The sequence below is a fragment of the Podarcis raffonei genome, chromosome 10 (assembly GCF_027172205.1).
Source record: "Podarcis raffonei isolate rPodRaf1 chromosome 10, rPodRaf1.pri, whole genome shotgun sequence".
In the NCBI taxonomy this organism is placed as follows: Eukaryota; Metazoa; Chordata; class Lepidosauria; order Squamata; family Lacertidae; genus Podarcis; species Podarcis raffonei.
In genome coordinates, this window is record NC_070611.1 from 42,794,861 (window position 1) to 42,821,399 (window position 26,539).

Genomic DNA, 26,539 nt, shown 5'->3' on the forward strand with positions numbered 1-26,539 from the left:
TAATTCCTTCCAAATGGTTAAAATTCAATGTTTCCCACAGCAATCTAAAGGACTAAAAAATGTACCTAATATTTCATCCTTGTGGTGGTGTTTTCGCTGCATGTACATTGTTACTGCAGCATTTCTGAGTACCATAAATTTCAGCACTCTTGAAATGATACAGTAATATTTGTATTAAACTGAAACTACAGCAAAGAATACGGTACATCATAGGTCCAATGAATTTAGAAAACATATGAACCAAAAAACACACATCCAATATACATGGAAACTAAATGGAATAAAATGACCATAAGATGTCACTATAGCATAAAAAGTGTGAGGTTCTAAAAAGTCAAATGTAGTTTCATGTCACATTAACAGCCAAACTTCATTTATGTGTAGCATAGTCCACTGAAGAACTTTTGCCCCCCCCCCAATTAAAAATGAATCTCAAGTTAAATGAATGAATAAGCATACTTGGGGTCACAACATCATATTCACTTTCATAGGAGCTTGGTATATATGTTCAGTTTCGTATTGTTTAAACTTGCTTCTAAGTAAATATATGTGAGCTGGACAAAAGCAACTTGAAGGAAAGTTTTCAGTGACTTGTGATCCTCATAGACCTATGTATTCATGTGTATGTTTAATTTTTTAAAGAATTTTTGAAAGGGATAACTATAAAACCTTCAAATGTTTAGTCCCGTGAGCCTAATTTTTTTCAGTAGCAAGCAGTTCCGCTAATTGCTCACCTTATGAAACTATACAGAGTTGGATTTTCAAAAAGTATGGAAGTAGGAAAATTGAGAGCAATGTGGCTTGGTGTGGGTGTGTTCTGTTTTGTTTTTAATTCCATATAGGAGTTTGACGTACTTAACAGACTGCATAGTTTTCAGTCTCCAGGATAACTTACAGTATTTCTGAATCTAATATTATTGGTCTTTGTCATAGAATTGTAGAGTTGGAAAGGACCATGAGGGGCATCTAGTCCAACCCCCTACAATGCAGGAATCTTTTGCCTGACAAGGGACTTGAGCCCATGACCCTCAGATTAAGTCTCATGCTCATGAGCTCTAAAGATGGAGCTTTTTATACTCTGGTAGCTGAGCAAAAGTGCTGGGTGATAGCAAAAGCATTGAATTATACAAAATATAGTTTCATGTACCTCATACAATACATCTGAAAGAACAATTCTTGGTGCAGTATTTGGTATAACAGAGCCGAATGGTTTCGAATTAGAGTAGGTCCAGAAGATTGTATTATGGATCTATCGTGCCTATAATGAGAAGTGAAGCAGGCTGTAAAGACTTAATGAGTTCCAACGGTGTGCTAGTGGATGTGACAAGGCTAAGGAGTAAACCCTACACAAATCCAGAGATGGATGGGGCCTGTGCGCTTCCTTCTGGCAGCTCCTGAATCCAAGCTAGTACAAAACGTATTGCTCTGCTTTCCTTTGGAATACATCAGTGATGCCGAGAGGGGGGTCTTGTGGTCTGGCCAGCCCTCCATACACACTGCTCAGGCTTGTGGACCGTGAAAGGTCACTTCAGTGCTGCTAATGCAGTGTTTGACTTCACCCCTGGAGGCGCATGCCATTGTCTCTCGAGACAGACAGATGCTAACAATATAGACACCATAAATGTTGTTACTGAACCTGTCCTATCTTAAAGGCTGTGGTAGATAATCCTCTTGATGTCATGGTGAATGAGGCGAACAACTAGGAATGGCTATATAATGTCTTTCCAAGCTGAAAAACCATACATCACTGAAGTTGGGAAGGAGCAAAAGTCAACATCAGGATGCTACACTTCCTATTCATTCAATATATACTGTACCCCAGCCCACATTGACTCTCCAACAAGAAAATTAAATTACCACATCTGTCTGTCGCTCCCGCTCTTCTTCTTTAAAGTCAACCTTCATAAAGATGGCTTAGATAGGTTTTAAGAGGATACCCAGAATGTACAGCAGATCAGAAGAAGCCACCTATAAGGCCTCTCTGTGAACACCTGGCGCCCTGTCAGCATATTGTCAGTAAGGATAAGAGCCAAACTGGCCCACAACTAGGAAGTGAGGGCAGTAGCCCTCTTCTGCCACTGTTTCCCAGAAACCAGTATTCAGTGGCTTGCTACTTCTGATCCTGGTGACAGTATGGCCAGCATATCATGGATGCTTTAGCTGAGATTCATGCATTGGACTAGATGAGCCTTTGTGTACCTTCCACCTGTACAGTTCTTTGATTCTATGTCTTATCCCCCTCATGAATTTGTCAAATTCCCTTTTAAATCACTCTCAATTTATGCCCATCACCGTTTCTTGTGGAAGCAAATCCCAAATTAATTTTAGAGATTGTAATGCAATATTACCAATACTACAACTCCCTTAACATTTCTTTTTCTTGGTTAAGAAAATTGCTTAGCCCTAGTGAATATAAGTAGGCCTGAAGTGCTTTGAAGGGGCCATGACTCACCATGATAATGATAAGGTAAGAGTGCAAGAACCTCTTCAATCCTCCTTGCCCTCAGCCAGTAATGTAGCAGCAGCAGCTGTTCTTAGCTGCAGCTTGTCAGTCAGTTTGTTTATCCTGCTTATGGCCCCATTTCTTGATTCCTACCCCCAATTACTTGTACAGTGGTACCTCGGGTTAAGAACTTAATTCGTTCCGGAGGTCAGTTCTTAACCTGAGGTACTATTTTAGCTAATGGGGCCTCCTGCTGCCACCGCGCCGCCGCCACACGATTTCTGTTCTCATCCTGAAGCAAAGTTCTTAACCTGAGGTATTATTTCTGGTTTAGTGGAGTCTGTAACCTGAAGCGTCTGTAACCCGAGGTACCACTGTATATGCTTTATAATACAGTATATGCTGTGCGCTGTATAAATAACATGCTGTAGTTTGGCCTAGGGGTGGACTTTAGTAATACAGTGGTACCTCGGGTTACAAACACTTTGGGTTACAGACTCCGCTAACCCGGAAGTAGTACCTCAGGTTAAGAACTTTACCTCGGGATGAGAACAGAAATCGCGTGTTGGTGGCGCAGCGGCAGCAGGAGGCCCCATTAGCTGAAGTGGTACCTCAGGTTAAGAACAGTTTAAAGGTTAAGAACGGACCTCCAGAATGAATTAAGTTTGTAACCAGAGGTACCACTGTATGGCACCATGAGTAAAGACAAAATTTGGTGCCCCTCCAGACCTCCATATAAATATAGGCTTGTTGTTCTTGTTGTTGCTGCTGTTGCTGTTATTGTTGTTGTTGTTTTGTGCCCCGTTGGGTCAGCGCTTTGTGCAGTGGAGCACTGCCCTAAATCCAGTGTTGAGTTTGGCATATTAAGAACTTGAATTAATTGAACCTAGAGCTATGGGTCCTTCTCTGACCTTAAGAGAGCACAGTTGGTTGAGCTAGTGCTTCAACTTTTGACCCACCCCTGTATATTCTAGAGAAGGTGCACTTTTGTTAAGAGTAGTAACTCCAATAATAAGTATAATAAGATTAGAGGTAAACACACAATGTGGCCAGTTCAGAAAAAGAAGCAGATCTCTGTTTATATAACTCGCTTTCTGATCCATTTTTTATGATTATAATAAACAGATAAATAAGTAAATAAATGACCCATGTGTTCTTGTTTGGATTAATGCAAATGACTACTCACGCAGCATTTTAAAGCAATTCTGTTTCTGTGGGTTTTTTAAAGACAGAGCTACTAATGATGTCAATCATAAATGACATGCCTAGGGTGGCTACGTTTCCAAGAGACCAACAAAAGCTGTTTGTTGGGGGGTTGGGGTGCAGAGGAAGTTTGAGAGTAAAATGGAACTACAAGTCCATGTCCTGTGACAGGGAGAATGTATAAATGTTTAATAAAGTTTGCTGTGGATGAGATCTATTAATAAGCTTGAGTGGCCAGAGGGACAGGTATTGTGTTCGTTACTATAGCATCACCTCGCACAGGATCTGTGTGAGAGAGACGGCGGAAGAAAGCTGGGAGAGAGGATGAGCAAGTTATAGTGTGTTTCAGTCGGGTGCACCAGCTTGAAGCACCAGGTCCAGCGTTTCTAACCTCCAGGTGTAGCCCTTTGTTCTTTAATGATGATCAGCCACGGAACAACAATAGATGAAAAACAGAGCCACTACAATTCTGCTTGAGCTATTGGCAGTTCTGAGGAGACTCTGCTGAAATTTTCACTCTGACGGATATTTTGGAGTATTAACATTGTGTGGATCATTCGGTCGTCGTACCAGGGATAACAGAAAAAAATAATAGAGGAAAGCACTGAGGCAGGCTACTAAAGTCTGGGGGAAACGGCGATGACAGCAAACAAAATGTTCCATTAAAGGATTTATTTAAGGAAGACAAGATGCCTTTTGAAGTGTTTAACTCATTAAGGGAGAGGTTTTTAAAGCCTGGGAAAGAAGAGGTGAAGAATACTGTGAGTGATTCACTGGGACACTTCCAAAGGTAAAAACTTAATGTAAACTTCAAAAATGTAAGCAAATAAAGTTTAGGTTTAAATTTGGAAAGGAAATTTGTAAGGATAATTGAATAAGCAGCATATGCAAGGAACTGTACCTTAGTAACAAAGTAATAGGATAAAACACACACACACAACCCCACTATAAAATATGAGCTGCTAAAATATGAAATAATTGCAAAATAGGCCTAGTGTTAAGCATTTTAAATATTGTTGATAAAACTTAGACAAAGCTGATTTAATGCTAAATAATATCCAGAAAGAGAACCAAAGGAAAATAAAATATCAATAAAAAGAACTGAAATAAAAGAAACATATACTGAAAATAAATGTGAAAATTTCATGCGATTTTATATCTATACCATGTATCTAAATTTATATCCATGTCATGTTTTAGAAACATAGAGGTGAAACATAGAGCACAATTCAAAAATTGTAGCTTGTGTAAAACTGAAATTGCAAAAGTGACCATGAATCTGATTAAACTCTTTGATCTTCTGATGCATGCAGCTAGATAGTCCAACTTTACTTGATTTTGTCAGTACAGGTGTACTTAGGATCGTAACCAGCATCAATTTAAATGCAAGCTTTTTAGCTTAACTGCATTTTGTCTGTTTGTTTATAATATGCTTGGATATGTTAAAAATTGGCAGCCATTTAAAAGTTTATAAGAGAAAAACCATAGGGGTGAAAGTGCAGAAATTCACAATATTCACATTGTTTCAAATACATGAATTTCCTGAGGGGCGGCTGTTTCAGTTTGTCACAGTAAAAACAACAGAGTGTTGTGCCACTTTAAAGACTAAAAAGTTTATCATTAATCTTCCAAAAAATTGAAAGATTCAGACAGTTAGACTTTTATTTTACCAGCCAAATAATCAACTGTTGTATTGTCATGGGGAGCATATCATTTTTGCAAAACAGCACAATTATTTGTTAATAATAAAGATTTTCTTTATGTATTTATTTATGTCATTTCTATGCTATCCCCAAGCAATAAAGTCTCTGGGCAGCTTCCAATATTTTACAAAACCACTAACAGGACTCACTTTGTGTGTGTGTGTGTGTGTGCGTGCGTGTGTGTACACACACACACACACACACACACACACATTATAATATACTATTATATTATCATTTATGTAGCTTGCAATGCTATCTAGGTTGCAAACCTGAGATGAAGCATCACTAAAGACAACAGATGTACTTCTGAGGAAACATGCATTGGTTCATGCTGCTCATATATAATGACTTATTCATACTTTCTGAATGTACGGATATAGGACTTGCAGTTTTCTGTTTCATCCTGGGTAGCCAACTTGTCGCATATCTTACTTTCTTGTAAACTATTTTAAAAGAGCCAAACAACCCACCATCTGTAGATATATAATAAACTGCAATATCATTTTTGAATTTTATTACATGCAAAGCTTTAAGCAAATAAATCTTTAAGAGATGCCTCTTCTCAGATAATATATTTCTGTGACATGTTAGGACAGGTAGATGAAAATTTCAGATTGAAAGATGAAATAAGGAGCATTTATCACTCAAAATCATGCTTTGATCTGGTTAAGGTGTTTGTCTTTTAAAATAAGACCTGTTAAACTATAAAGACATCATAAGCAGTTAAATATATTAATACAGTATATGCTATTAAATGTAAAAACTGCTAGAGTTCCTAGGATTATTTTGAAGCTTTCCCAGTTTTTCTTCATAAATATTGTTAGGAAGATATGTTATGAGGAAGATATTTTTTCATTGGCCAAGGACATTTGGTCAATATACCTTCATACACCTACAGTTTTCCTTCATACACCTACCAATATACCTTCATACACCTACAGATTTCCGCTTTATCATATTACATGTTGACGTCAAAAGTGAGCTGGCAGTAAATTAATATATATCTATGAATTATTGACAAAGGTATCTCCAGTAGATAGAATGAGTAGGTCATACTTTGGCTATTTTGATACCCTTGCAAAATATTTAAATGGTACTCAGCTCTGCATTGGTTCATTCATTGCTTTGAAGGTATAAAGTAACTCATTGTACGGTTTTCAAACTTCTGCTCCATTTCCAATCAGCCAGAAAACCTGTTGTTGGGTCTCTCTTCTATAACCCTTGCACCAATAAACCCATCTATTCTGTGTACTTTTAAGTCCCAGTAGATTTCTGCTGCTTAGGCCCTCTCATTGTCTCTGCCTCAAGCACTGCTCCCTACATTGCATCAAACCCATATATTTTCCTTAATGCTCTAATTTCTGCATAGCAAACAAGAAGCATCAAAGCAACCTAGAAAGGAAAAGTCACTCCCGTATGCTGCAACAAAACTGGTCCCATAAAGTGCTGCTCTAGATAGTCACCTAGGATCAACAGGGAGCAAGACTGGCCCTGCAGAAAATGTTTAATTTGAATTCAATAATAATGAGGCAGATTGTTTTGGTTGACAATTGTGCATTTAATAGTTTAAAATTATTTAAAGAAGTATTGTATTTTATGACTGCATTAAAATCCTTATAGCTCTAATCAGAATTAGCCAACATGGTGCCCTCCAGATGTTTTTGACTGCACTTTCCATTATATCTGATCATTAGCAATGCTAGTTAGTACTGATGAGCATCCAGCAACATCTGGAAGGCAGCATGGTGGCTACCCCAGGAGGGAACAAACAGAGTCTCCATAGGCAACCAAAAATGAAGGCAAAGTATACTCAAACCCATCCATGGTGGAGAAAACCCATCGCAAGACAGTAAAAAAGTGTGACAGAAGTGCATCTTTGGAGAAGATAGGTGCTTAGCGCTTGCCATTTGAGTATCATGCATGGGGGGAGGCATAAATTAAAAAGAACCCTCCTCATGAGCCCCTGGTAGACAAGAGAGAAGCATCATGTTGTGTATTGGAAGGTGATTAAGATGTCTTGTCCCTTTCCTAGAGCAAGACAACTTTAGCACTATAATTTGGTTTTGTGAGTTAACTCAGATGGGCACATGTTTTACACATTTCTAATTGATGGACAAGAAATCACCATGTTTTCAGCTAGATTGAATACTGGTCCCTGAATCTGAAAATCACATTCAGGTTACCTCCTGAAAAGTCTCATTTAATGGCATTAGAAAACATGGGTTATGTTCTGTATATAGCTTCCCAAACTGCTATGCCTAGAAACAATGCAATGTTGGTATTTTACATGGTTTAGATACCATCTTGTCCTTTGCCTCAGGAACAAAATATCTTGGGCCAACCCTGAGAAGGTATGTATACACATGGTCGTGGTGGGTGGTTTGTATACAGTGTGATAAGAGGGAAATATAACGCAGAAAGTATGCACAAATACAATTATGATATTTACAGTGGCCATTCAAAAAGTTGTTGATAAGAACACAACTTGCTGCTCTGGAAATTGTAAGTGGGTGGCTCTTTTGATCTGGGAGGGGGTTTCAGCCCCCTCAGAAGCCATTAGGGCCTCCAAAGTCAATGAAGCCATCTTCAGTTCCTTCTGGACTGCACTCCTTCTAAATGTTCAGGTTTGCCATCTAGGGGTGTTATTAGATCTGGCCTTGTCTTTGGAGGTTATGTTGCTTCTCTTCACATCCTTTTTACCTTTTGCATTGTGTCATATTTATATTATGTCATATTATAAGACTGAAAGCATGTGAGCAAAGTATTATCTACTGGTGACCTTGTTCCTGGAAGAGGTCATGGAAAGGAGTAAGTGGTTATTTGAAGAAGGGCTTCATGAATTGTTAAACCACTTTGGCAACAAGGTATTGCCCCTGCAAGTCCACAGTTCTTTTTCCCAGAGACATCTCACACCAAACATGCCTCCCAGTTGCAGCTGTGGTGGCAAAGGCATGTCTAGCTCAATAAATGCAAAACCAGTGTAGCAAGATAAGAAAAGTTCTGAATTACTGCAGGAAAGGAGCAAACAGGAGGTGGTAAACATCACTTGAGAGTTCCAGAAAGCTCAAGGGTAGCCCAGATGGCAATCTAAATATCCCTGTCAGTTCTTCTCCTCACTTGACCTAACTGCTATTGCTTACAGAATTAATTATGAGAAGGCAATTACTCCAGTCAAGATGAAGAAGAATGTATCTGAACAGATAAACTGATTTGAACCTAATTAGGAGAAACCCTCTATGGCCAAGAGCACTGTGGTTTGTGACAGATGTTCAGCTGTTTGCCATGCCAGGCAAACTTTTTCATCTGATTTCTGATGCCAGGTGCATTTGCAATAGAAGTCTATGAACCTGCATAATGCTGTCAGAATGGTGGCCCCAACATTCTCTTGAAACCATGGGTAATATTCAGTTGGGTTGGTGCACAAACAAATGGACTTCTGCTCATGCAACTGGTCTTCTGGTGCAACTTGCAAGCTGCTTTGGAGGGTTGGAGGACACCTCTGGAGCAGGTTTGTCAGTGGGGCAGGGAAAGGAGGAACTGCAAGGGAAAGAAGAGAAAGAGGAACTACTGCACAAATTGAAGTCTATCTGTTTATGCACCAACACAATGGATTTCATCAAATCCCTTTGGAAATAAAGCAGGCCAAAAGGTAGTGGCTGTAGTGAGATCCAAAACTAGCATATTTGAAGGTTAGATTGCAGGTCTCATAACAGAAACAACTAAACGCACAGAACTTGCTGGATTGTGTCTCATTGTTTTAATAGCTGCCTATGCACACACACACACACACACACACACACACACACACATTGCTGTTAGCCATCATGAATTTATTAAATGAAATGCAGGAAAGAATGCATGTTTCTTTATTTGAAAGAAATGTTTCAAATAAATTAATACAGACTTTTTCTGAGGCATAAAATCTCCTTTGGGAGCGGGGGGGACGGACGGACCCATTCTTTTTAAAAGCAGACCATTTTTTATTTCCAAAGTAGGTTTGCAAAGTTTCTTACACACACTTCCCAAGTTCCCAACCATCAGCTGATTGCTATCCACTTGGGAAATGCTGGGAATCAGCACCGCCTTTGGTCCAAGCCCTGCCTTTACCTGTCTCTCATGTGATGTCACAAATGATATCAGGTGTAGAGCAAGTGGGAATGGCTTGGCCAAAACAGCTGCACAGGCAAAATGGGGAAGTTTAATTAGGCCTATGGGCTGGATGTTTTCCACCCATAGTTACCATGATGTGTGAATGGGCCTGAGACAAACCTGACAGCTGCCCCAGTATTTCTCTGAAATCTTCAAGGCCTTATGCAAAAACCCCAGCTGCTTTCTTTCACATGCTTCGGTTACAATTAATTGGGAACAGCTAACATGGGAATGTAATTGTAGCAGCTAATCAGCGTATTACTTCAACTACACATCAACAGCTTGTCCTAAGAATATCTTTTTACTTTTACTTTTGTTAACACCTTCAGAAAAATTGATGGAACCAACCAAGAAGAAGATAACATTGAACTGAATGAAGAAGGAAGGCCTGTGCAGGCCGTGAGGAAACCTTTATTTGACTGCTATTGCTGTGGACTTCCCAAACGTTACATCATTGCCATCATGAGTGGCTTGGGGTTTTGCATTTCTTTTGGAATTCGATGCAATCTTGGTGTTGCCATAGTGGAAATGGTCAACAACAGCACAATCTATGTCAATGGAAAGCCAGAGATTGAGGTGAGTAGGGACATATGTTATTTGATACAGAGAAATGACATCCCCATTTAGCTGGGAAGACTATGTAAGAAGTCCCTATGCCAGATCAGATGTTTGAAAGATGATAGCTAAGTGCTTTCATTTTTGTATGGGTATTCAGATAGTATAAAGGCTCGTCCACGCTTCTGCTTGTCTTCTACCTAGAAAGCATGGGTTGGAGAAGGTTTGCCTTTGCCTCATGGCTTTCCACTGGAAAACCCACACTTTAGTCCTAAATAGGAACAAGTATGCAATATGCGAAAATACCCAATTACCAATTGTTTTAATTCAGCGTCAAAGAGTTTACCAATAGGTGAGGCTGCTATCCTTGGCACACTTACCTAGAAGTAAGTACCACTGAACACAGTGGTACCTACTTCCAAGTAAAGAAGTATATGATTGATGTATCAATATGATAATTATAGGGCCCACAATTCTAGGTGGCAGAGATGTGTGTGCTTTGCCAGAGTTGTGGAACAAGCAACCCATTTTAAACCAGCTTGCCTATTCAGGTGGATGATCCACCCTTGTTAAAACTTTTTAAATAGCTAAGATTTTGCTTTTCTCTTCTGTCTCCAATCTATGGTTATGGTCAGTAAAATATTTCACATAAAGGTAAAGGTACCCCTGCCCGTACGGGCCAGTCTTGACAGACTCTAGGGTTGTGCACCCATCTCACTTAAGAGGCCGGGGGCCAGCGCTGTCCGGAGACACTTCCGGGTCACGTGGCCAGCGTGACAAGCTGCATCTGGCGAGCCAGCACAGCACACAGAAACGCCGTTTACCTTCCCGCCAGTAAGCGGTCCCTATTTATCTACTTGCACCCAGGGGTGCTTTCGAACTGCTAGGTTGGCAGGCGCTGGGACCGAGCAACAGGAGCGCACCCCGCCGCGGGGATTCGAACCGCTGACCTTTCGATCGGCAAGCCCTAGGCGCTGAGGCTTTTACCCACAGCGCCACCCGCATCCCATGTGAAAAGTATTTCACATGGTATGCCTCAAATAAACAAAAGCACTTCTTGTTAAATGGGACTTGTATTGTGCATTTAATGATATCTTTCTAAATGAAAAAAAACTTTAGAAGGGAAATTATATAATGGCCCTTATAATATTTGATAATTTAACTGCACCTCAACTAACTGATGAAAAGGCAGTTGCAAAGTGTCACACTCTCACCAGACAAGGTAACTTTCATAGCTTTTGGCAAGACAAAATTCCACAAATTTTGGTTCAGCGCTCTGCATGATATTGCAACTCCAAAGTGAGTGCAGGCAATCATGTGACAAAATGTATCTTCTAAACATTGGTGTGCAAATTTCATATGTATATGTCTTATTTGTAGAAAGCACAATTCAACTGGGATCCAGAAACAGTAGGACTTATTCATGGCTCATTTTTCTGGGGTTACATTGTAACACAAATTCCAGGAGGCTTCATTGCAAATAAACTTGCAGCTAACAGGTATGATAAGATAATATGATGTAATAAAGTAATTACTACAATTTTCTATGTTATCTAATGCCGTATTTTTTAAAACTAAGTTATATTTCATGAACTCCACAGTAGTTTTAGCAACTGGGAACTGCTTGTGAACTTACACAATGAATGTGTAATATCTGTGACATTAAAAGGCAGAAGTATACTAGTTTCTATTTAATTTTAATGATTGTGTTTAAGATGAAGGTATTCTCCTCCTTGTGTAATAAGCCCTGGATGTCAACTTAATAAAAGGAAAGCCATTTCAGTTGCTCATCTCACTAGAGAACATAATTCTAAATACACAGTGATCTGTACAAATAAAAGGGTCTACATTTTCCTACTGTTAATCTTATCAAAATAAAAAGATACAAACTCATCCACAGAGGGGTAGAATGACTTGGGGGCTGTATTTATGTATGGCCATTTGTGGAGCAGAGTTGTACTGTACATATCTAATCAGATTCCCACTGTCCAGCACTCAATTTTGGCCATTGCTCAGGATGAATCCTGAACCCAGTAAGGCTAGATACTGGCTGTTGGAATATCTTGTGACCAAGATATCTAGTTGGCACTGAATCACCTATGCCACTTTGCCAACCTGCTGTCTTCCAGATGTTTTGGACTATAATCCCCATCTACCTGCACTGGCTGGTGATAATGGGAGTTGTAATCCAAAACACTAGGAAGGCAGTTGGTTGGCAAAAGCTAATCTATCCCATGTACTCATTGAACAAAGCACAACTTAACAGTAGCAGTTAGCAAGGGTGTCAATGTCTCTCATAGGCAGCTTCTTTGCAGCTTATTGGGAGGGTGAGGTGGCAGTGAGGTTGTCATGGTTCAACCACACCAGCAGAGCCAATTCAGCCAGTGCCTACGCACTGTGCTAACCTTATCCTCCAGCCATACCCCTGGTAAGCCTCAGCAACAGGAGATCAGGCAAGCGCTGCTGGCCACCAAGTATTGCAACTCAAAAATAATATTCTGAGAACAACTTGGCTTCAGGTTAAAAACCTTATTTTGTCTTATGGCAATTGCAAAAGGTTAAGAATCTATTTCAAATCGTAGTTTAGTATACATTTGACAAGGCTTTTGATTGTCTGGTATTTGGTAATAAAAGGACAAGGAATGTGACACACGTGAATATTGTCTTTCAAGAACAGAGTCTTGTGGATCAACATCATACATAATTTAAGAACAGATTTCATGCTGGCAATTTCTCATCATTTCTGGATTGTCGAAAGCCACCTCACGAACAAATTAAAAGTTGCTTTTTTAGGGTGATTCCCCACACTATTTGATTCCTACATGGAAGGCATTTTGAAGTAGGAATTAATATGTAAACTGTGTGAACATGGTTAAGTACAAAGGGTGGCTTTCAACTACATTTTGCTCAGTGTAGAGCCAACTGAAATTGCTAATCATGACTAAGTTAGGTCCATTAATTTCTACTCTGAATAAAACTTGAATGTCACTCAGTGTGTGTTCTTCTGCATGTACAAGGAAGCAATGGCCAAATAAAATCCAAGCAAAAATAATTGCAATAATAGCCTTTTTTTGTATTTAATATTCCAAAACTTAACATTAACAATTTTGTACAGAAAATAACTTGCCTTCTACACCCTTTCACAAGCCATAACTAAATAAATTAATTTAATCCTGCTGAAAACTCCATATTCAGTGAGTAATAGTTAAAAAGATCATAGATGTTGAAACATCTTTTTCGATGAGTTGTTGTAATCTTATTCCTTAAGAATTCTAACTGCATTTTATGCAATATTGCTTTTGAAAAGAACATCAGTGTGGCTTGCTGACACCTCACATCACTAAAGCACATGCCCAGTTTCCTGTGGATTTGCAGATAGTTCGTTTTTTGTGAGATTATGGTTTTTGCACTCATTTTAAGAAAACAGGAAGCGGCCATCTTAGGTCAGACTCTTTGTCCATTTATCCCAGCATCTTCTACTGACTGGCTGACAGTGGGGTCTCTGGTACTTTAGACATACGCCTTTCCTGTCACCTGCTAACCCATCCTTGAGATTTCCTGGGATTTAAACTTGAATATTGAGCATGCAAACCAGCCCCCATGTACTTTATTGCTGAGACGCAGTGAAGAGCCATCTACAAAGTCTTCTGAAGAGCTTGACATGTTCAGGTTTTAGAACAAGATTACTTAATTCTGAAGTTTGCCAGATTAATATATTGAACTAATCACAACATTTTATCCACCATAAGAATGTGGATCAATGCAAGATAAGTCTTATTCAAATGCAAGTCAAGTAACGCACATGTGTCCATGTAAAAAATTGGCAAAGTCATCCAGGGTCACTGTTTCTGAACATCAGGTCTAAAAGAAGAGAATTTTCCCAGAAAGCTTATGAACATAATTCACATATTATATAATTGTGTTGATATAAGGTAAATCAAGTGATAATTTATGGGCAGGGTCTTCACCCAGACACAGAGAAATCACAAAAGGCTGACTGTAATCCCCCTTCTTTTAGTTTCTGATGGATGACATGGTTTAGCTATGCACCTCTTAAGACTTTATAGCATTAACAGCTGTTTAGATTGTTATATATGTACAAGATGAAGTATTATCTCTCTATAAGATAATAGGGGGAAAATATTGTTCTTTCTTTACAGGGTATTTGGAGCAGCTATTTTCCTAACTTCCATGCTAAATATGTTCATTCCTGCAGCTGCCAGAGTACATTATGGTTGTGTTATGTTTGTAAGAATTTTGCAAGGTCTTGTGGAGGTAGGTATCCAATATATTTGTCTAAGATATTTCTTAAGGGCATATGAAGAGCCAAGATAGATCAGGCCAAAGGTTCATCTCGTTCAGTATCTTAATCTCACAGTGGCCAACCAAATGCCTAGGAGAAGCCTACAGCAGCAACCCTTGCCCCACATGTTTCCCAGCAACTGGTACTCAGAGGCATAGTGTCTGCAATACTGAAGATGGCACACAGCCGTAATGACTAGTAGCCATTGATAGGCTTATCAATGAACTTATCCAGCCCTCCCTTGGAAGCCCTTTTAAGAACGGTGGCCATCGCTATCCTATGGCAGAAAATTTCATAGTGTAACCATGCTCTCTGTGAAGCGTATGACAAAAGTACTTTCTTTTGTCTTTCCTGAATCTTCCAATACTCAACTTCATTAGATGTCCCAACTTCTAGTATAGGAGAGGGAGAAAAACCTTTCTCTAAACACTCTTACATGTCATGCACCATTTTGTACATCATGCCCCACTCACTCCCCCCCCCAATTAAGAAGCCCCCAATCTTGTGACCTTTTCTCACAGGCGAGTTGCCCCAGCCCCTGCATCATTTTGGTTACCCTTTTCAGGTATAGCAAACAGAACTGGATGCAGCATTCCAAATACAGTCACATCAGAGATTTGTATGAGGTCACACTGAACGTTGATTAATTTAGAATGGTTCACAATAGTTTTTAAAGTTTCTGTATGGTAGGTTGTACTGTGCAATCCTCTACATGTTTACTTATAAGTAAGTCCCAGTTGAGCACAGTGCAGCTTGTTCCTTACAAAGGGTGTTTTGGGTTGAATTAGTACTTGACACCAATGTGGTGTAATCATTATATAGCAGACGTTCAACATTACCACAAGTGGGCACTATTTCAAAGTCCTGTTAGCTGCTGGAATACTGAGGGAAGATTGATTTTGTGGTGGCACCTACCAGTACCTTGTGAAAATGGTTATGTGAGAACCAAACTATATTTGATGTTCAGTGCCACACTATGCACAAAACTTTAACAGTGCTCAAACATAGCTATCCAGTGAAACCTGCACTTCTTCGAATTTTAGGTGGTTAAACTGAGAATGTTCCCCACTCCACCAAACCCAGGGCTGGATTAAGACCTTTAGAGGTTCTAAACACTTAAAAGATTTTGGTGCCCCCCATATATATATAATTCAAAATATAAACAATAATAAACCATAAAATAACATTTTATTTTTCAAAATGAAACAAAACCTACAGTAAAATGGAAAATGTTTATTTTTGTATACTTCCACTTTATACCTGAAAAAATTATGCTACTTTTCTAACGGCAAACCAGATTCTCAAAACTAACGTTATGTAACACATCTGCTTCTATACTTAGTTGAGATAAGGCATCCAGCTTGCCTTGTTGCATAGTTGTCCTGTTGGGATTATTAATATACTTCAAATGAGTAAATGAACACTCAGCTGAGCAATTTGTGATAGTTAATGTTAAAAATCTGGCAATGGAAAATTTATGTGGTGCCCCCTTTCCCTTGATGCCCTAAGCATGTGCTTATTTTGCTTAATGGTAATCCAGCCCTGGCCAAACCTCTTGATTCTGCTTCATTGTAGTGTGGAGTCCCCTGCTTACTAAGATGCAAGTCCTTTTGTGTGAAGTCAGGCTTATTTTCTTGTGTATGCATAGAATTACAGTCGTACCTTGGATCCCTAACGCCCTGGAACTCGGACGTTTTGGCTCCTGAACACCGCAAACCCAGAAGTGATTGTTCCGGTTTGCGAACGTTCTTTTGGAAGCCGAACGTTCAGCGGGGCTTCTGCAGCTTCCACTTGGCTGCAGGAGCTTCTTGCACCAATCAGAAGCCGCAATTTGGTTTTCAAATGTTTTGGAAGTTGAACAGACTTCCAGAGCGGATTCCAGTCGACTTCCAAGGTACAACTGTACTGCCATAAAAGAAAAAATAAATAGTTAGTTGAAGAGAATAAATACTGTGTATACAAGTGATGGAATTAAATAGAAATTGAATGCTTTTTATCTGATACGTTTGCCAGGGAGTGACCTACCCAGCGTGTCATGGAATGTGGAGTAAATGGGCACCTCCACTTGAAAGAAGTAGGCTAGCAACCACATCTTTCTGTGGTAAGTTTTCATATAAATTTTTGAGAAAAAGTTTGTGTGTACCGTGACTTTAAAGAAAACATAACATTAATTATAAATAATAGGGTCTCAGGTCACTCCTCATTTGAGGGCTTCTGACTGTTTCCATTTCAGGGGTTGAAAGGCATAATCTAGTTCCCTGGAGGAGATCTCTTAATATCCCAAGAATGCATAACCTGTCATCAGTTTCTTTCAAAATGGAGTCAAGGGTAAAAGTCTTATCTGCCATATCTCATTCAAGGGGAATTGTTCCCATTCCCCCTTTCAATTGTGAAAAAAAAATAGAAGTATATCCTAGTTCTTCTCTCTCCATTTAAATTCCTATAATTTTTTACCTTTCCACATTTCTTTGCTAATTCAGATTTTTGCTGGCCTGTTTACCACTCACCCACATACTTAATTTTCAGACATTATTTTTCTGCCCTGTCTTTTTCTAGTGGCTCCCCGTTTGTGGAATGCTCTCCCCAGCGAGGGTCACCTGGCAACTTCGTTACGTAGCTTTAACTGCTAGGCAAAATAAATAAATAAATCCTCTTCTTCCAGACCTCAGGCTAATTAAACAATCTATGGCCTTTTAAACAGTATTATTATTACTTTGTTTGTTGCTGTGTATTTATGTTGTTATGTGTTTTTGTGCTCTTACTTTGTAAACCACCCTGTGAGCCTCAGATGAAGGGTGGTATAGAAATTTGATAGATAATAATCTGTCTCTCAGCTCTGGTCTTCTCACTTATACCTCTCTCTGTCTCTTTTGGCATTATCCTGCTAGAATAATTCATTCTCCCTCAGTGTCTGAACTGCTTCCCTCTTTTAAGTTCCAGTTTGTTTGCATACAGTGTGAATATTTGACTGAGTGTGCAGATATAGTAAGCTAAAATCTATTTCTTTCATTAGGCAACTTGCTGTGTTTGATTTAGTTAATGCTTGAAAAAAAGTGGTTGGAAAATACCTTTTAGGTTATACTACACACATCAAGCATGAATAATCACAAGTTAAACGAGTTTGGTAATGAATTATTCCAAGGGCAGTGCCTAGTGAGGTGTTCTCAACATGCCCAACAGTGGTTCATATGTAGGTTAACTCTTCATTAACAAAGTATGAAGCAATGTCAATTGAGGAAAAGAAGAACACCTGAGTCTGTTCATCCCTTGGAATAATTCATTAGCAACACTAGTAAAGGCCAAACTAGAATTTCATGGCTTGTCTATATGAGTTCTCAATATGATTGAAATAACATGTATTTTTTTTAACCATTCATCACTGGCATCTTATAATAACAAAGTCTATTAAATCATACTCCTTAGAATTGTTTTTTCCCCTGACTTCTTACATTTTACAGTACATTTAGAATCATCTCCCCAAAGGGCTTCTGTCCTTTTAAGTCCTCTCAGGATGACATTCCACAAGTTTAAGTTCTCTTCCCATAGTGCTACAGCAATGAGCTATACCTGCTGAATGCTGCTAACCTTCTTAAAGGGACAGAATCTTTTGTTTCTGTTATGTCAGTCATGGCCAAACTTGGCCCTCCAGCTGTTTTGGGACTACAATTCCCATCATCTCTGACCACTGGTCCTGTTAGCTAGGCATGATGGGAGTTGTAGTCCCAAAAACAGCTGGAGGGCCAAGTTTGGCCATCACTGTGATTACATGCACTGGCATGCACTGTTTAGGACGATTGTAAGTCTCTCCTCTTGTCAACTGGCTATGGTACAGTTTTTCAGCAGAAGACCCTGCTGCTGTGAGCTACCTAAATTAATAAATGATAATGAGTTGGAGGTGTTGGAACACAATTATTGACCTATATACACATGCCTTTTATCTGCAGGCTCCTATGCGGGGGCTGTGGTTGCTATGCCACTAGCTGGCGTATTGGTGCAGTACATAGGATGGTCATCTGTCTTTTATATATATGGTAAGTTGTCTAGTGGCAAAAATGAATGCAATTAAAACTGTACAATAAAGTTCTAAACTATTTTAAATATAGCAGCACTCCAGACTTTTTTTGGCTCCTTTTTCTTTTTTTAAAGGGGTGGGGTTATTAGTTTAGCTTTATGCTGCATGGACTTTGAAGACACTCGAACTCAGGACGCAAGGGAGAAACGTGCTAAGAGGAAGGCACGCGTGGCAAATCCACACCGTGATTAACTCCCACCTGGAAACCAATGTCCCCACTGTGGAAGGATGTGTGGATCCAGAATTGGCCTCCACAATCACTTATGGACTCATTGTTAAAACTGTGTTTATGGAAGACAATCTTACTCGGCTACGAGTGATCGCCAAAGAAGAATATGATTATTGAAATAATATTGCTAGATGCCTTGACTCTTACATATTGTGCTGAACATGAAGTAGTGTTGACCATTTCATGTTTCCTTGAATTCCTCTGCAGGAATGTTTGGGATTATCTGGTACATGTTCTGGCTGTTGCAGGCCTATGAAAGTCCAGCTGTTCACCCAACAATAACCACCGAGGAAAGAACTTACATAGAAACAAGTATAGGAGGAGCCAATCTTGTCAGTGCCAGTGTAAGTTAAAATACTGTAGTATTCATTTTATTTTTTGTTACATTTTCATCCCACCTTTCCTCCAAGGAGCTCAAGGTTGTGTACCTGGTTCTCCTCCTCTCCATTTTTATCCTCTCAACAATCCTGTAAGGTAGGTTAGGTTGAGAGACTGTGACTGGCCTAAAGTCACTCTGTGAGTTTTATTGCTGAGTTGGGGATCTGAACCCGGGTTCTAGTCCATCACTCTAACCACTATGCCATGCTGGCTGTAGTGCACCTTGTCATTTCTTAGCTGCTTAGTCTTGGCAGATGGTTCGTTCTTCAAAACTACTGTACAAACATTTTACAACCCTACCTCATAATTTTGTATACGGTTTCCCTGGTCATGGTTGCAAGTTCTAATGTCAGATTAACACCCCGCTCCTAAACTTTTATGGCCATGTGTCTTCACAGATATCATTGTAATGTCCCTTTATCACTGATGTTGTGTCATATTTTATGCTGATAATATACCCAGCTTGAAGCTTTTAGTGGTTCCCCCGCCCCAAAATGGGTAATTCAAATTTTTAAAGCTATGTTTTCTTATAGAACCATAGTGCTACAAATTAAAAAAACTTTACAATAATATATGATGTTGCTGTTTTCTGGTGTGTGTACAAAGGAACTCTGAGAATGCTTAGAAGTGTGGCATCACTTATTGTCAGCCTTCCAGTTTCTGGGCTCCAGCAATGCAAACACATCAAAAGTGGGTTTGGATAACACAAGTTTTGTAAATGTAATAGACCGGAGAACTTTCTCCCTATTTTAGTTTCAAAGCTTTTAGCATACAGTGGCTGACTATTCCTCACTTTTCTCAGAACATGAAGGTCTGAAAACTTTTTTTTTTAATGAATATCTCGGTATTAAGTATTACACGAGTATGTAAGTCTTACATTACTTAGGAAAACCACTGCATAGTGTTTGCATTCTATTGCTGAATTCAGATGTTTTTCAATATGGTTAAAGATGTAGTCCTAAATACACATACTAGTAAATGAGCCCCACCAGAATTGGCTCACCCAGTAGGGCAGAACCACAGCAGTCATCTCCCTGTAGTGGCAGCAAGGTTGTGTTGCCTGGATGCACCAGTGGAACCAATACTACATTCCTGCCAGTTCATTGGTGTAGCTCCCACGTTGCCCATCCCCCCAGTAAGTGGCAGTGATGCTACTACTGGGAGACTATTGTTGTGGCTGTGCTCCACAAGGTGAACTACTACTGAGCCACAATGCACAGTGGAACATTCTTACTGAGTAAACACACATTAGGATTGTGTGGTACAATTGATATTAGAGGGGACATTCTTATCAATATAGTTATATAACTGGTGTAACTGCTGCCACACTGCAGATGATTCTTCAAATTGGACATTCTCTCTTCTAGAGATTTAGTACGCCATGGAAACAGTTTTTCACTTCAATGCCGGTTTATGCAATCATTGTGGCAAACTTTTGCAGAAGCTGGACTTTCTACTTACTGCTGATAAGTCAGCCTGCTTACTTTGAAGAGGTCTTTGGATTTGCAATAAGTAAGGTATGTGAATGAATCCAAGGTCTGGTGTTTTTTTTAGGACTCTGATGATAAAAATGTGAGACCCTGTGACCCACATGTGTGGGGTAAATAACAAAAGAATCTGCTGGGTGCCTGGATTCAAAACATGGGGCATAACACACTCTCCAACAGTAGTGAGCCACCAGTAGCAGAGTTTAAACAAACGAAAGTCAAGCAGCAGTGTAGTGTTAGGAATATAGGTAGTTAGACCCTTTTATCCCATTTAGTTTCATACAGCGGTTGCTCCTTTCTACTCTTCTTGCAATGAACTGCTAAGGCCACACACTGCTAAGTAAGTTAAAAATGTTTTACTTACAGATTCAAAGGTCAGATTTATGGATTTATCCAAGCAGCAGCAAGAAGAACACAGGCAGAATACTCTTGAGTAGAATAAACAGAAATGTAGCTTCAAGCATGTGCTTTAAGTGCTTAGACACATCTTTCTTGCTCAGTTACATGGTGCCGAGAAAGAAAGATCAGGAAGAGAAAGCTTCACTTCATCAGAGAAGATGGGGCTAGGTTGACCGCTTCATGCATGCTAGTTTGACTGCAATTTCCCAGAAAAAAAATCAGTAAGGTTGAGGATCCTCAGAAGTAACCATGTTGGATTTCTCCATTTGTATAATTGTTTCATAATCTGGTAACTTATATGGGTATCTCAGTAGAGTCCCAGCCAGGTACTGATTATATCCATCCATTCAAACTCAGCTTTAGCATGAAGTGCTCCCAGGTCATTCACTGCACTGGTTTGATTGGATAAAGCAGACAAAACATGGGCACCATTGCATTCATATACATACAGTACACTTCCACAGAATTGTGTGTATTTACTTTCAGGTTGGCCTTTTGTCTGCTGTTCCACATATGGTCATGACCATTATTGTGCCCATTGGAGGGCAGCTGGCTGACCTTTTACGCAGCAGAAGAATTTTAAGCACAACTGCAGTAAGAAAAATAATGAACTGTGGAGGTATGGTTACGTTTTATAGATAAAATGTTTTAATTATATGTTACTACCTAATGTAGAAATGTATGGTGTGCAGCTTATTGTGTGTAATTGTAGATCAGCTTTGGCACTTGCCAGTGCCAGTGTCTTGGAACAGATGAATTGGGTATTACTGAATGTGCCACATGGATGGGCATTTCCTGTGAAAGAACACTAGCCTTTCAGCGGCTTTCTTGGTTACTGATAGTGGATTGGAGAATGGGACTCATTTACCCAACAAATTTACCACTATTAACTTTCTTTCTGCACAACTGGGTTGCATAAAGCAACACCAATACTGTCTTTGATTTATATATCTGGATCTGGTTGATGCAGAGCCCCAGAATATGTGAGATGTCAATCTTGCTACCTACACCTTTTAGTAATTGATTGGACTGTTGCAATAGTGAAACAGGATCACATCACTCTTCCAGAGGCTTGCTTCATACATCACAATAAGTAAAAGTTTAAAACGCATTGTGGTTTAACATGAGCAAGCAGGGTGTTGGTGCACAACGCGCAAAAGTGTACCTCGTTCATTCCTGCCATGCCACAGATGCAACAAGTCAGAGTCATCTGGGCCCAGGCTTGGTTACTGCAAATAGTTTGAACAATCTTTAATTACCATTGATGGTTTATTATAAGGAAACAAACTACAAGCCCTCGTTCAGATGACACAGCAAATCAGACTGCAATTTTGCAGTGGCAGCAGGAGCAGTGGAGGAGCATTTGAGCTGCATGCAAACTGACCAGTGTCAGTCAAGATATGTTATTGGGGTGAAATACAAAATCGTTAACTATACTTGCCCAGCATATTACTCTTTTTCAGGACCATCTTTGCAAAGACATATGGGGCATTTCTATGGAAAACATCAATGAGAAGACTCAGATAAAAGCTTTCTTAAGATGCTTTTTTAAAAGAGTATGGAATGGGGGGGGAAGGTTTGGCTGAAGAATATATTGCATCAAAACTAAACCAAAATGGGAGAAAAGAATGGGAAATGGGAGTTGTGTGAAGAGGGGGAAAGAGCTGATAAATACATAGATAAGTGCTAACGGTACAAATAAAAGGTGTGATTATTCATACAGTTACATAGTATACTGGGACGTGAGTGGCACTGTGGGTTAAAACACAGAGCCTAGGACTTGCCGATCAGAAGGTCGGCAGTTCGAATCCCCGTGACGGAGTGAGCTCCCATTGCTCGGTCCCTGCTCCTGCCAACCTAGCAGTTCAAAAGCACGTCAAAGTGCAAGTAGATAAATGGGTACCACTCCAGCGGGAAGGTAAACGGCGTTTCCATGCGCTGCTCTGGTTCACCAGAAGCGGCTTAGTCATGCTGGCCACATGAGGGAGCTCCCTCGGCCAATAAAGCGAGATGAGCGCCGCAACCCCAGAGTCGGTCACGACTGGACCTAATGGTCAGGGGTCTCTTTACCTTTTTACATAGTATACTGTGAGTTTAGCAACAGAGAAGAGGGATCACAGTGAACAAATAACTGTGGGAACAGAATGTAATATATTGCATTTATCAGTGAATTGTTTCCCCCCTCTGTTATTTTCTGCAGGTTTTGGAATGGAAGCTACTTTACTTTTGGTAGTTGGCTTCTCTCACACAAGAGGTGTTGCAATCTCTTTCTTGGTTTTAGCAGTAGGCTTCAGTGGATTTGCTATTTCAGGTAAAATGAAAAATATTTTTGGTCTGCTCAAGGCATTTTCTCTATGACTGAAGAGAGTAGCCCTGCATTGTTGACTAATTTTCTATGTTACAGGATTTAATGTCAACCATTTAGATATTGCGCCCCGGTATGCCAGCATCCTCATGGGCATCTCTAATGGAGTGGGGACACTGTCAGGAATGGTGTGCCCCCTCATCGTTGGTGCAATGACTAAACACAAGGTAAGATGTTTAGATTGTTTTCCCTGGAAATATGTTCAAATGCATTGCAGCCAATTATCACCATAAAGGTTCAATACCCTTGCCTACTCCAAACCATCCCCAATCATTTTGAAAAATGTTATTGACATGTTTAAGGGCTGAGCCTTCACTTCAGTAGGTGTAATTTAGCATTAGTGAATACATTAGGAAATATGCCTTTATCTGATTTTTACTCATGTGTTCTGTTAAAATAGCCCAAGAGTAATATGGAAAATTCTATGAACTTTCCTGTGTTAGGCCTCTGTGATAAAAGGTTACAGCAGGACATGTCAAGAAAGACTTGACTTCCATGGGGCCAGGCCCAGCTACTGAGGTCCACACACCCCAGCAAAGGACTGACATCTATGCTCTGGGAGCCTGTGCCAGCATTGCTGCTGCCCCTTGCCCCAACTAGGTTTTCCTGCCAACACAAACCCTGCCCCAGGTCATGCCACAGCCTCCCATTTCTCACCCTGCATGGGCCTGGTGGTTGCCATGTTATATAGTGGTACCTCGGGTTACAAACACCTCGGGTTACAAACACTTCAGGTTACAGACTCCGCTAACGCAGAAGTAGTACCTCGGGTTAAGAACTTTACCTCAGGATGAGAAGAGAAATCGCATGGTGGTGGCACGGTGGCAGCGGGAGGCCCCATTAGCTAAAGTACCTCAGGTTAAGAACGGTTTCAGATTAAGAACGGACCTCCGGAACGAATTAAGTTCGTAACCAGAGGTACCACTGCATTTCCCAATAAGGACACCAGAGGTTGAATATTGGAGCATATCACATGATAACTGCCCAAGCAACCACTCAGCTCACATTCCAACAGTCCCAGGGACACCAGGAATTCTGGTCCAGGGAAGGAGTGAGTCACTCATGGCCACAGAACTGCCACAATGCTAAGAAGGCCTATACGAGCACTCTGGGGACTTCTCACGAATCCTGTGCTGAAAGCCCCACTCGAATGCTGGACCTGCACCAAATGCTTCTCTGCCATTATAGCAATCCATATTTCTGTGAAATAAAGCAAGTTCTGCTGTGTATTTTGGTAATCCATAGTATCAGAAAAAAATCATTCTTTCAAAATTCAGGTTAGAAAATAGAATGGATAACAGTCACTTCATTTCTCTAACTTCTGGCTTTATTTTGGATTCTTACTACCTGTTGCAAGTAACGTCCTATATCATTCCTCCAGACCCGCGAAGAATGGCAAAATGTCTTCCTAATAGCTGCCCTAGTTCACTATAGTGGAGTGATATTTTATGCCATCTTTGCTTCTGGTGAGAAGCAGGAATGGGCTGACCCAGAAAGCTTGAATGAAGAGAAATGTGGAATAATTGACCAAGATGAACTGGCTGAAGAGACTGATCTGAGCAATGAAACCTTCGTTAGCCCGAAGAAAACATATGGTGCTACTGTTCAAGATGATGAATGGCGAAGGAAAGCATTGCAAAAGCAAAAGGGAGTGGTGCAAGATGCAGAAGAGACTTCGTGTCAGTATGAAAATGGGACTTATCAAGATTCATCATAAATCTAACTGTGTATGATTTGTGTGATCGTTACAATCGCTGTACGAAACAAAGCAGTATCTATATTTATTTGGTTGGGTTCTTTTTGTAGATAATCATGCCAAATGGCTAGCTGTAAGATATTGTCATTTTCAACTTGTAGTACAGCAAAACTGGGTTCCCAGAAGTCCCTGTGGTAAACTGATGGATTCAGATCTCTGTGTAAAGATCACAGTCCTTTACATCACATGAATTTTCACTAAAGGCAACAAAGTTCTGGATGTACTATGTCACCCTTTAGTAATATAATTATGTTATTGGCTTTTAACACCATGACTACACAGTCCTTTAGCAGATCCCCCCGCCCTGCTCTGTTCATCCCTTTCCGTATGCAACAGAGAATGTATTATGGCAGAGGAGAAAATGAAATGTTTAACCAAAGACTAAATCATTGACAACGAAGGCAATTTGTTAGAGACCGTTTTGGGAAACCCACTGGAGAGCTTATTTTACTTCTCAATTTTTAATTGCTGGCAGAGATAACATATGGATCCCCAAGACTGGGATTTATTTATTTTTTAGCCTCTCCAAAATGTATATGTGTGTTATAAATGTTGATGTGTATTATGTCATTGATCCACAGCAAAGGATGTACAGGTTTGCTTGCTTGTTAAAATGGTCATACTCCGTTTTTCTATTAAAAAAATGTCTCCAAGAGAGCTGGAAATATGAAATCAGATAAAACAATATTTAAACGCAACTAAAGAATAAACAGGAAACAATACAACAGCAAGAACAATCTTTTCAGTAACAGTCATTCCAAGCAATACTAAAACCCTGTTCAATTCAAAAGCCCTCTAGAATAAGTCAGGGTTTTACTACATAGTGTAATTCAGAGGAGAGCAATGATGGGCCAGGCAGGTGCCATGACTGAAAAGGTCCTGCTGTGTACCCATCCCCCTACTTCAGGTGGTGAATGAATATATATCAGGTCTTCATATCGGCAGAGGAGGTCCTTAACAGTCTGGGACCAGCTTATCTTTAGGTTCAGAAGGGCCAGCAATTGGCTCTACAAGGTGGAAAGGAGATAGGCAATTTGGGAGGCGAATGCAGTTCTTTGCTTCTGAAATCTGCTGTTATATACTTGCTTGTAAACTAAAGGCCCAGGCTAATGGAAACTTGGAGTGGGGGCAGGGATCCCACTGAAATCCTTTTGTACAATTCTTTTGTGCAAGAGAACAGTTGTCCTCTTTAACTCTTATTTATTTCAGTGTAGTTTGCATACATGATGTTCGCTTTAGGCTGGGTCCTATGTATGTTATGCAATGTATTTTGAGGAAGCAAACATGTATTATTTAAAAGGGGATCTGCTGGTTATTAAAGTTCTTACAATAATATTTTTACACCAAGTAGTATGTTTGATATTACTGAAAGGCCTAAATCTTTTCCCACCAACTCTGACAACCACATGGAAAGCATGCTGTATCTCAAATCGCTACTGGCTTTTCCAAGGCTCGCAGTGTTTTCTGATGGAAGAATTTCAGTAAATGATGGAT

At 39.9% G+C, this 26,539-nt stretch overlaps 1 protein-coding gene across 1 annotated transcript; it reads left to right on the forward strand.

Moving 5' to 3' along the window:
- Positions 1–4,179: 4,179 nt before the first annotated feature.
- Positions 4,180–26,539, forward strand: SLC17A8 (solute carrier family 17 member 8). The gene is made up of 12 exons (XM_053405257.1): positions 4,180–4,436; positions 9,831–10,077; positions 11,437–11,555; positions 14,217–14,331; positions 16,373–16,460; positions 18,304–18,390; positions 18,868–19,004; positions 20,406–20,555; positions 21,411–21,543; positions 23,125–23,235; positions 23,329–23,456; positions 24,671–26,539. Exons 1-12 carry the CDS (start codon positions 4,336–4,338, stop codon positions 25,004–25,006), a joined length of 1,752 nt encoding a protein of 583 aa, XP_053261232.1. The 5' UTR covers positions 4,180–4,335; the 3' UTR covers positions 25,007–26,539.